The sequence below is a fragment of the Arachis hypogaea genome, chromosome 13 (genome assembly GCF_003086295.3).
Source record: "Arachis hypogaea cultivar Tifrunner chromosome 13, arahy.Tifrunner.gnm2.J5K5, whole genome shotgun sequence".
NCBI classification, from domain to species: domain Eukaryota; kingdom Viridiplantae; phylum Streptophyta; class Magnoliopsida; order Fabales; family Fabaceae; genus Arachis; species Arachis hypogaea.
The window spans coordinates 6,400,388-6,412,545 of NC_092048.1; the positions used below are offsets into that span (position 1 = coordinate 6,400,388).

Consider the following 12,158-nt stretch of genomic DNA (forward strand, 5'->3'; position numbering starts at 1 on the left):
AATATACTACTTTAAGTAAGAGTTTAGGTTAGATATAAATACATACATTGCAAATATCCATATTGTAGTAATTAATCCGTTGTATATATATATATATATTTCAATAGAACCGAGATTTTATATTGTGCTTCTATCTCCCTCTTCTTATCATCTTTGACTTTAAAAAGATAAAATATAATTAGACAAAAAGATATTTAAAAATGAAACAAATCTTTGATATTATAGTATTTGTATACATGTAAATTGTTATTTATAATAAAAATGGTTTTTTAAAAGTTAATAAAACAAAAATTTGATGCTAAAAAGATTGCGGTAGTTTTGAACAACTATAAATATTTAAAAATGATAAACCTAATACTAGAGATATTGTTACGGTTTTAAACAATCAATAAATATAAAAAAAATGTCACAGAAATTAATAATTTAGTGACGATTTTAAATTGTTGCTACATATATTATGACGGTTTAAGACAATTACTAAAAATAAAAATAAAAAGACATATGAATTAGTAATTTAGTGACGATTTTAAACCATCACTAAATATAGCATTAAAATATTCTAACAAGTATTATAAATTATTGACGATTTTGTACTTTTAAAACTGTCACAAATAATTTAGTGACGCTCTTATAAATAATGGTCTAAAATTGTCACTATATCCCCTAACGACCTTCAAATTGGTAAAAAAATTTTAACGGTCACAAAAATTTAGCAACAGTAACAATCATTATTAAGCAATAAAAAAACCGTTGTAAAAATATTATTTTGTTGTAATGTAAAAAAGCTAATTAAAATTCAGCTAATATATGTCTTAATGATACATATTATTGGTAATAACAAATAGTGTATAATAGGACTCGTCGTACACTCTGAAAACTCTCTCAATGACTCTAAAAAATGTTCGAAGGAAGAAGAAGATCTGAAGAATAGGAATATGAAAATAATAAATATGTTAAGATAGATTTTTTTTGTGTGTTTTAATTTATGCAGAACTACATCACTGTAAGAATTATTGGAACACTATATGTATGCTATAAGAGCAACTTCAATGAGAGAGTCTTCCGACGTTTCATTTTTTTTTTTTTTTTTGACATAATACAGGTTCAACAGTTGGAAAGGAGAGAAATTGGATTCTTGCTCATGTTTCGAGGAGGAGTCCCTTTTCAGAGAGACTTGTGAATGTTAATGATGTGACAAATTATCTTTAAAATAAATAATTATATTAAATTAATATTAAATATTATTTATATTGTTATGTTAAATTATAATTAATTAAATTTGTTTATATAAAAAATAAATTTAACTTTTACACATTATTAAATAATTTTTTAATGAGTTATTTATTTTTATTTATGAAATTTAAAATGCTAATTAACTACGTTACAAAACTAACCGTTGTAAATATTATTGTGTATATTGTTATATATAAAGTTATTAATTTTTTTCGAATATTAATATTTTTTAATAATAAATTATTTTTGAATTTATAAATTTTAATAATATTATTGTAAAAAAAAGTAACTACATTAATTTTATTTATTTTAATTAATTAATTAAGTAGAATTACAATAAAAATTAAAATTAGTTCCTCTTAATAAAGAAGAGAAAAATACTTTAAATTTTTATTTACTATTTATAATACAAAAGATGATGTGAAATTATTTTTATGACAAGTGAATTATAAAAAAAAATTAAGATAAAATTCTTATTGAAAATGGTCTAAAATTTCTCATTGTCCATCCATAAAATGTGCGCATTACCCATATCTACAGAAAGAGAAATGCGTGTGCAGATGTGCTTGCCAAGAAGACACAGTTGATTCTACTAGGATTATCGTGCTTCTCCTCTTCCCCTGCTTTTTTTGACAACAGCTCTAATGGCAGATGCTCTTGGTATTAAGCATCCTAAGATGATTCCTCACTAGTTTCTTTTTCTATTTTTGGGTCTTTGACCCCTTTGCAAATAAAAAAAAAAAAAACAATTATTGGTAGTAACTTTATTCGATATAAAATTAAATTCAAATGGTCCATCGATTGGACATTAGTACCATAGTTGTTGACTTGTTGCAATCAATTTCAGATTATTGCTTCTATGTTGCAATCAATTTTATAAAAAATATACACAAATATTAAGTTTTTAATATATTTATTAAAATAAAATTTTAAATTTTTTATTAATTAAACGATAGCAGTCAAGTCCAATTTAAATCTCAAAAAGAAAAAAAAAGTTGTTTTTTAACCATTATCTATTACTGTGTAATAATAATTGCTGCCCTACGAAGACCACTAATAATAAATAAAGACGAAGGTGAAAGCGATCACCCTATTATGCTTTTCAAATCGAAGAGTGTTAGAGTCTAACCGATTTTGTAATTTGTTGTAGTTAATTAGTCATTATTAATATTTTTAATAGTATAAGATTATATCTAATAATACAGAATTATTCACTTTTTCTATTGATACTAAATACCTAAACTTTCTCATTCAAATAACTGGACTTGAAAAGCCAAATAGATCTTATTAAAGTATATGGTGCTTGCATAGACTCTATATATAATTAGAGTGAGTTTCGCGCAATGCACAAAGAAGTAAATTATTTATATTATATAACATATTTTAATAAATATTATATTAAAAATATTTTACAGAACATATTATTTTAGAATTTTAAATTTATTTATTTTTAAAAAAGACATAAATTATTTATATTAGAGTTATATAAAATTGTATGTTTTTTTTTTTCATTTTTTGATTTGCATTAAGTTACACTTTGTCTTTTCATGCTTTTTTTTTTGGTAAATAATTAAAGAAAATGAATGAATGAAAATAAAAAATATATAAAAATTTTATATTAAATTTAAGAAAATTTTGACAATTGGTATAAGAAATTAAGAAATGAAAAGTAGTAAGAGTCATTTTTTTTTACCAAAGATAGGAGACTCAAACCCGCAACCTCTTAATTGAGTATGTGGAGACTTATGCCATTTGAGCTATTACTCATTGGCGAGTAGTAAGAGTCTTAATATATATAAGTTGTAGAATTTGAATATTTGCAACTAAATTTTTTTATAATTATTATTATTATGACACTTTTAATATATGTTTATTGTATTTAATTAGTACTTGATGTTTCAATTGAATAATAATAGATAAGAGTTTTTTGTTTTAATTTTTTTTAAAATATTTTACTAAATGGTGATTGGTCGATTTTTATCTTTTGCTAAGTCATTAGAATTACTGACGTGACATCATTAGTAAAGAAAAGATGATTTAAATTTATTGTGAAAAAAGTTGGGATCAGTTTTTATATATTATAAACAATTATTCTTCATATACAAACATTTTTCTCATACAAGTCTTTACAAATCATTTATATTCACGCGCATTTATATTCACGCGCTTCTCCAAAAACACACAATTAATGCACGTTCTTCTCCTCCTTCTTCTTCTTCTTGCACCCTCTTTTTCGTTATCGTCGTCATCAACACTACCTCTTCCTCCTCCTCTTCCTCCTTCTTTTTTCTTTGGAATTTCTTCTCCTCCTTTCTTTTTCTTTTTCTCCTCCATCATCAGTTATCTCGTTGTTGAAAATAATTAATAATTCAGATTCAGATTATTAATTGAACCAGAACGAAATTGATTATTGTTTTGAATCCAATCAAGTGGCTGAGGTGTGGTTCAATTCAGAAGAAAAAATATAGCATTAGAGGAAACATTTTTCTTTATTTGCAGCAAATTTGGGTGTAACACGAAGATATTTGGGTGTAACACGAAGATATTTAGGTGCATTTTAAAAATTTTTGGGTGTATTTTTATTCTGATAAGTTCTGCATAATTCAAAACTCTTCCTCTTCCTCCTTCTCATCTTCTACTGCTTCTTCTTTTATTTTCATCATCATCACCATATTCTTTTTTTCTTATTCATCTTTTTTTTTTGTTTTACCTTCTCAAGTTTCTTCTTATTTTATTCTCTTAACAAAAATAAAAAAAATCAAACAAAGAAGAAGAAAAAACACATAATACTGCAAAATTACTTGGAAGTAGATGAACTTATATTCATTTAACTAAAAGAAAGAAAGAAATAAGAGAAAAAAAAGAAAAAAATGCAGTATTAGAGGAAACATTTTTCTGTATTTGCAGCAAATTTGGGTGTAACATGAAGATATTTTGGTGTATTTTAAGGAAATTTTGGTGTATTTTTATTCCGATAAGTTCTGCCTAATTCAAAACTCTTTCTCTTCCTCCTCCTCATATTCTGCTGCTTCTTTTTTTTTATCATCGTCAACATTTTCTTCTTCTTTCTTTTCTTATTCATCTTTTTCTTTTTGTTTTACCTTCTCAAATTTTTTCTTGTTTTACTCTCTTAATAAGAATAAAAACAAAAAAAATTAAATAAAGAAGAAGAAAAAACACATAATGTTGCAAAATTACTTGGAAGAGGATGAACTTACATTCATTTAATTAAAAGAAAGAAAAAAATAAAAAAAGAAGAAGAAAATGCAGCATTAGAGAAAATATTTTTTCTGTATTTACAGTAAATTTGGGTGTATTTTAAGGAATTTTGGGTGTATTTTTATTCTGATAAGTTTTACATAATTCAAAACTCTTTCTCTTCCTCCTCCTTATCTTCTACTATTTTTTATTTCTTCCTCATCTTCTTATTTCGTTTTCTTATAATTCTTCTTAGGAGAAAAAATCAAACAAAGAAAAAAAAAATACATAATATTACAAAATCAATAGAAAGAGGAGGGAAAAAAATACAACAACAGTAATAAAAAAATGACGATGAAGATGAAACACGCAAAGAAAAAGGAGGAAAAACACAAAGAAGAAGGAGAAAAAGAAGAAAGAGGATGAGGAGAAGGAAGAACGCGAAGAAGAAGAAGAAGAAGCGTCTTTCCATAATGGTGAGTAAGAGCGCGCTTTGGAAACGGTTGAGTGATGCACGTGTTATCACACTCCAGTAGGTGAGTATAGTTTTTGTTAGACTTGACCCAACTTGTAAGACTCGTAAACCAAAAAAACTTGTATGTGTAGTATAATTCTATCATGAATAGATAGATGGCCTAATTTACTAAAAATAGTTTAAATTAACATTTAATTTAAAAAGTATAAAAATAAATAATTTTTAAATATTTAATACTTATTATAAAAGATAAGTTGGACAAATTGATCACTAAACTTAAAGACACTAGAAAATTATTTACTGTATACTATACTAATAATTAGGATCAACAGGAAAACTAATTTGTTCATAGAAATTAAAGAAATATTTATATAAGATACGATTATGTTGCCTTTTTAGTTTTTAATATTTATAATAATATTAATGTTGTTTATTATTGTCATGATTCCTTTTTTCTTTCTTTTGTTTTGGTGAACGTTTATCACTCATATAATTAACTGCTTCACTATATATTTTTGTTACAGGAAAAAAAAGCCTCGCTATATATTTTCATGTAAGTAACATATATATATATATATATTGATTTTAATTAGAATTAGAAATAAACACCAAATAAATTTAATAATTTATTCTTAAAATTAAAGAAACTTGAGCTACAAAACTCGTAGCTAACACAATAAAATAATATAATAATACAATAAATCAAATTAAATAATATCTAGCTCAACTTCATGATCAAGAGCTAAAACTATATAGCTAGCTAGGGTTTCCAAGCTGAAGCCCAAAGAACAGGTTGATCCCTCCATTTCAAGTAAATTCCTTCTACTTTTGATGATGGCAACATCAATGACCACCCTGACCTATTATATCTCTTTAGCAATGCCCTAACATCATCCACAACATCATCACTCAAACCTATTGGAGTAAAATACTCCCTAAACCTCATAGACCACTCTACTCCTCTCTCCCTTTTATTATGATCACTATCATTATTATTATTATTATTGCAACCCAAATCAACAAGTATGTTTCTTGAACACTCCCTCTCTAGCATTAACTTTTCATTGCTTATTGTTGGAAAACTCTCCTCTAACATCTCAAAGTAAATCTTGTAAAACCTTAAACACTCTTCAAAGCATTTTACAAAGTCATCATCATCATTTCTTGTGATGCAAGAATCATCACTACCACCACTTTCTTCCTCAACAATTGTCACAATTCTTGGACTAAGAGACTTCAAAATTCCAATTACATTACCCCTTTCTCCCTCCTCAACTCTCCTCAATCCCCCAACACAGTTCACAGCAATAAAAACCTCATCATCATCATCATTATCTTCTTCTTCAACTACTATTCCTAACTCTTCTTTTGTTACCTTCCATAAATGTTCCACACCATTTATCATGTTAATCTCAAAGGGCACTCTCATTAGCCTTGCAAACTTCTCCATTCTCTGACAAATTTCATTCATCACTGACCCTTTTAAGCTCTCTTTCACCAACACAATTGTCAGCTTCAATTGAGGAGTTTCAACATGATCACTACTCTTAGTAGCCAAGGATTCCAAGAAAGTAGGCCATTGAGTGCAAAATGTGCTAGTGTTGTTGCTTATGTCAATGATGTGAAGCTTTTTCTTTTTGTTTTTCTCTCCTCCTGCTTCTAAAAAGGCTTCCAAGATTGCACCATTTGAAGCTACATGTCCAAAAGTTGTCCATGGACTTACCTCTTGAAATTTGAGTATCATTTTTCTTGCTGAATCAAAAGATTGGTTCTTTTCAGATGCTGATTTTAGATTCATGTAGAATCTTTGGCCTGTTTGAGTGGCCTTGCAGAATAGAGCTTGAAGAAAATATGAGGCTAGTTTCTGCTGAGAATCTCCATAAGGGGAAGCTAACTCATTTAGCATCCATAGAAGGTGTTGGATTTTGCTTGAGTCTCTATCATTGATTGCTCTAGCACACTCCCTAAGAAGCTTGGTGGCCCATTTTCCATCACCATCAAAACAAGGATCATCTGAGTTTAAAGAGCTGCTAGTCATCATAGTTCATTAGATTGATTGAGACTATTCAATTGGGTAGTGAATTTCAGGAAATTCTTTTGGAGTTAGCAACTAACTTGAAAAGGCTGCTACAGTATCAGAATGTAAAGTGATTTGATAAGTGTAGTTTTCTTTGCTATATGATATAGAGTTTGGAAATTATAATATAGGGATCATTATTGTCAAGAGGTGTTATTGCTATTTCATTTGGATAATAACTTTGCTATATATATAGGAAAATTATGTTAAGTATTAGTAATAAATAAGTATATTTGTGCCATTTAGCTTATTATCAATCACAAGTATATATCTATGTTGTTGAAGATTATCTAGACAGAGTGATGTATGTGATGATGAAAAGAGGGAAGCACAAATTAAATCTAATATAAAAACCAGATACATACACAAGGTGTGATGACAAGAGTTAATGACAAAGTTCATTGCGGCTCAATGTTTCCAAGGACAATTGATGCTCTGAATTGCACGCCCTCCATTAATATTGTGGTGAATAATTCAAGCTATTCATTATAGCATCTCTTCTATAGTAAATAATAACAAGTGACAAAAGAGAGGAAAGTTTGTTTTTTATATCTAAAAAAAGATGTACATAAAAAGTGGTGCAAATATTATTTGTCATATGAATATAGCTTGCTAGCTCTGGTTGTTTAATAGATGAAATATGTGTGGTGTGGTAATGGAAATCTAGAATATGTAGCTAGAGTTGGATAACAAAAGGAAACCATCATTTCTTGGAATGATGTGTTTAAATTAATCTATCACACAGTTTTCCTTGGAAGCATCACAATCAACATAATTTCATAAGTCAATGGATATCATGCCAAATTGCCAATCAGATCATTCTAAAAGAAAACATGCATAACAAACAACAGCATATTTCTAAGTGAATGCAAACAAATAAGAGACATTGATAAAATAAGAACATAATGTTTGTGTTAAGCATGGCAGAACATACATACATAATATAATATTATTACCAAACTTTGAGTAGCATTTGTGGTTGTATATCGGATTTTTTTTTTTCTTTTTTTCTGCATTAATGATTGTATTATCTCTCAGAGTCTCAAATATATTTTCCCTTGAGGAATCAGTGATAAAATGTGAATCTAAATGTAACCTATATTCTCATAAATAATTACACATATGTTTGCATATATAGACACATACATGCATGCCAGCAGAGGTTGACAACTTGACCTTGGTTAATTATATCATCCCAAGAAGGATCACAAGCAGAATTATAATATATAATGAAAAATGTTATAATAAAGTGTGTGTGTGTGGATTTTGATACAATTACATGGACACATTTAATAAAGTAAATAATATAATGCAATTTGATAAAAATGCAACTTATCTATGAATCTTGATAGAAATTAATTTTCTTAACCTGATATTATTGTTTGATGATTCTCATATTACACATCTGAAATTTTTGGGGTAAGAATCTTGTAAAAAAAATCTATCACCCCTTAAGTCTACCATTTCCAAAAGAATAAAGAAAACTCAATTTCTCTATGTACAAGTCTCTGCACCTCATTCCTATACAGTTTTCTTGAGAAGCTGTGTGACACTACTGATCTATAAGGTCAAATTGGACATTTCATGGCTTTGCAAGACAATCCAACATGGTTGACTTTGACTTGTCTTGCAAAGTACTAAATATCCAATTTGTTCTTCAGTTAATGTTTGTTAATTCTAAACAATGTTTGATTAATGATCTTGATTAGTGAGGGTTAATTAGTAAAAATGTGTTACATGTAATGAACCATCTTAAGCTAAGGTTGATGACTATGCTCATGATAATTAGCTTTCATAGTCCATAACACAACCAAAAGCACCATGGTTGCTGCAAGAGACACCATTGCTGCCCAAGTCACCTTACTAAATCTCTTCAAATGTTTGCAGTGTTTTTGAAGCACTTGAGAGAATGCATCTTTCACTAATTGGCATCCTAACAAGCTTTCAATGCTAGGATACACATCCAATAGATTCTGAACTGAACTTGTGTATTCCTTAATCACCTCATATTCACTTCCTGGTATGAACTTTTCTTTGCCACAGATTGCATCTTCATCACCAAAACAAGTATAAGGCCTCAATACCTTTTGTCAATGAAGTTTATGTTGTTAGTATATAGAAAAGTCATGTAATTAACCAAGTAGATATTTCTTGAGTTAAACTCCAAAGTGGTACTTGAGATTGGTCGCCTGCACTAAAATAGTCATTGAGATTCCAGTTACACCAGTTACATTTTTGAGATTGGCAAAAATGCACCATGTTAGTCCATAACGGGTGGTGAGTCACTTGATGGAAAAAGACTAAGGGACTAACATGGTGCACTTTTATCAATTTCAGATACATAATTATGCATGGGTCTCAGGGACTATCTTAGTGCACACAGTGGAGGGCCACTTTAGGGTTTAATTTTCATCCACAAATATGTCTCTTTAAAACTTTGGTACATTCATGTAATTTGATATATATGAATGCTAATTCCAAATTGTATCCAAATATACTAATTTTTTAGAGTAACAGATATTATGTTATGGAAAGAATATAATTCTGTTATTATCTGTGGCATACCTCAGGGATATCTCCTATTTTAGTAGAATCAGGTGAGCAGTTCCATGGCTGATATAAAAAATCAGGTGGTGCTGAAAAAGGATTGCATATATTTGGTAGATTTGGTAAGAGTGCTCCCTGATATTTTGATAGGCCTCCATTCACCTGCAGATGTACCAAAAAAAGTAAATAATAATATTATGTTCTACCATTTTTTGGTTCATTGCATGAGATATGAAAATAATCTTTTTGCTCATAATACAAAGAAGAAATTGGTGTATAAGATTATGCAAAATATAATTTACCTCATTGACAAGGTTGAAGATTCCTGAACTAAACTCAGATACAATTGGTTTTGCTGAGAGCAATTCATCACAGGGTATCATGGAACTTAAGCTGTTGTTGTAGGGATTTTCTTGAAAATTGTATAGAGCATTGCATGTATCATCAGAAAATCTGAAAAATAGTTTAAATTAATAGCTATTGAGAAAGAAACTGAAAAGAAATTTGAATTATAAACTAAAGAATTTTGTTTTACTTTTCTAAGAAGAAATAAACTCCAAAGAGTATCCAGCATATCACTGTCAGCAACCAGCACAACACAACAAATCTGTGAAAATTATAGAGAAAGCAACAAAATCATGGAAGATGAGAAATTTTAGCTTTATATATGTATAGGCAAATTCACAAACATCTAAGGTGCAAGGAAAATACAATTTGGCTTACTAACAGGTAAAGTGCCTTCCAAACTCTTAGTACTCCAAAAACTGCTCTACAGAAAATTCCAACATTTTTATGAGACTCATGTCTAGTTAATGCAGAAGAATTCCTTCAATTATTAGTATGAAATCTAAGATAGATGATTAGATGTTGATTATTTACCAATAAAGCATACCTGACATGGATATTACAAAAACCAAGTTCAAGCTTACAGTCACAATGCTAAAAATAAACCTGAAATATGCAATTCACTATTCATTATTCATTTTTTCATGTTAAAGAAAGATAGACACAAATTTTTTATTTTGGTACAAAATATTATATTCTATTGGTCATTTTAGTCCTGTTATTATAAATCCGCTGATATGTCAAGACGAAATAATACGTATGACATTAGCAGAATTGTAATCACAAGACTAAAATACTATTTTTAAAATGTCAGAGACTAAAATGAATCATGCTCAGAGAGTTGACAAGTAAGTGCATAAAACACTACTTACAATGCTTTTAAAGCCATGTTGATGATGTGCCTATTCTTGGCAGCTTCTTGTGTGATATTTTGAGCAGCAGTGTCAAATCTCTGAGATGTGGTGTTAAGCTTTGAAGCAATATCAGCATCCACCAATTCAGTTGGGATGCCTTTCAATGCTCCTGTTATATTGAATATAATACCTGATGCCTTATCTGCTGTATTGATTACAACATTAACTGAACTACTTGCATGACAACGGAATTTTGCACTTCCAGCAAGAACTAACCCACTTGCAGCCCTACAACAACAAGAATCATACACATACATCACTTTGAATTTGTAAAATGTGATACTAATGGTTAGAAATATAACTATTTATGGAATTTTTTTGTCGGTTTAAACTTTTGTAAAAAATAGTTTTATGATATAGTATTAGAAATTTTATTACTCAAAGATTAGGTCTAGAGTTTGACTTTTGTTACACCCGTAAAAATTTTACACCAATTCAAAAAAAGAGACTCTTACTTAAAAGGGTGCGAAAGAAATATAATCATTAATGTCCCTCCTTCCATCAATTTAAAACTTTTAAAGAAACACTAAAAGGTAAAAACACTAAAACACTAAAAATATATAACTTTTTAATTAATAGATATATTCTTACATAGCTATTATGAGTAGCAAAATGGCCAGAGGAATTGGTAAAAGATCACAACCCTTGTTTCCACCAAAACTTTGGCAACAACAATTTATTATTAAGAAGAAAAGTCCACATAGAATTCCACACAAAAGCCATAGCACCCCAATTGCATATCCATATACTCCTGTGAAAACAACTGACTACAAACATTAAGAATCCAATTAATTAAGTTAATATGTAACAAAACTGATTTGTTAATAAGGAATGAAGATATATTAGACATCAATTAAAGAAAAAAGAGAGACTTACACTCCAATAATGCTTGTTGGTGATGTTAAAGCCTCCTCTATATTTTTTGAAGTTATCAGATGGGTCCACTCTTACAGTGTTGTCTTTAGGTCTAATTGGTTCTGACACATTACCTGCATAAATTTTTCATATCATAGATCAATCATAAACCAAGATGAATATTAACATACTGGATGAAATCACAATAGGCTTAAAGTCTATTAATTAGGGTGTTTGAAATATAATGAAATTGAAATTTATTTTATTTTAAAATCAAATTCCTTGTTCGAAATGAATAAAAATTAAAAATTGACTTATTACATTTGTAACATTAAACTAACCCTAATTTTTTCTTTTACAGAATTTGATTGGAATTAAAATGATTTAATATGTTAAAAATATAAAAAAAATTCTTTTTGTCCTTTAAGTATTTCTTAAGGGTATGTCCATTAGTTGTCTTTATTTCTTTTTATATTTTCTTTTGTAATAAGTTTTACCATAAGTGTTGAGTTCT

General features: G+C 28.4%; 2 protein-coding genes across 2 annotated transcripts; both read right to left on the bottom strand.

The window, feature by feature from the left end:
• Positions 1 to 5,666: 5,666 nt before the first annotated feature.
• On the bottom strand, positions 5,667 to 6,944 carry LOC112735721 (protein SHORT-ROOT-like). Its single transcript, XM_025785234.2, has one exon. The coding sequence runs from the start codon at positions 6,942 to 6,944 to the stop codon at positions 5,667 to 5,669; it is 1,278 nt and encodes a 425-aa protein (XP_025641019.2).
• A 1,412-nt stretch (positions 6,945 to 8,356) lies between these two features.
• LOC112735722 (uncharacterized) lies at positions 8,357 to 9,977 on the bottom strand. Its single transcript, XM_025785235.3, has 3 exons — positions 9,833 to 9,977; positions 9,549 to 9,692; positions 8,357 to 9,067 (listed from the first exon to the last, which is right to left on the bottom strand). The coding sequence occupies exons 1-3, from the start codon at positions 9,911 to 9,913 to the stop codon at positions 8,741 to 8,743; spliced, it is 552 nt and encodes a 183-aa protein (XP_025641020.1). The 5' UTR covers positions 9,914 to 9,977; the 3' UTR covers positions 8,357 to 8,740.
• Positions 9,978 to 12,158: the final 2,181 nt, after the last annotated feature.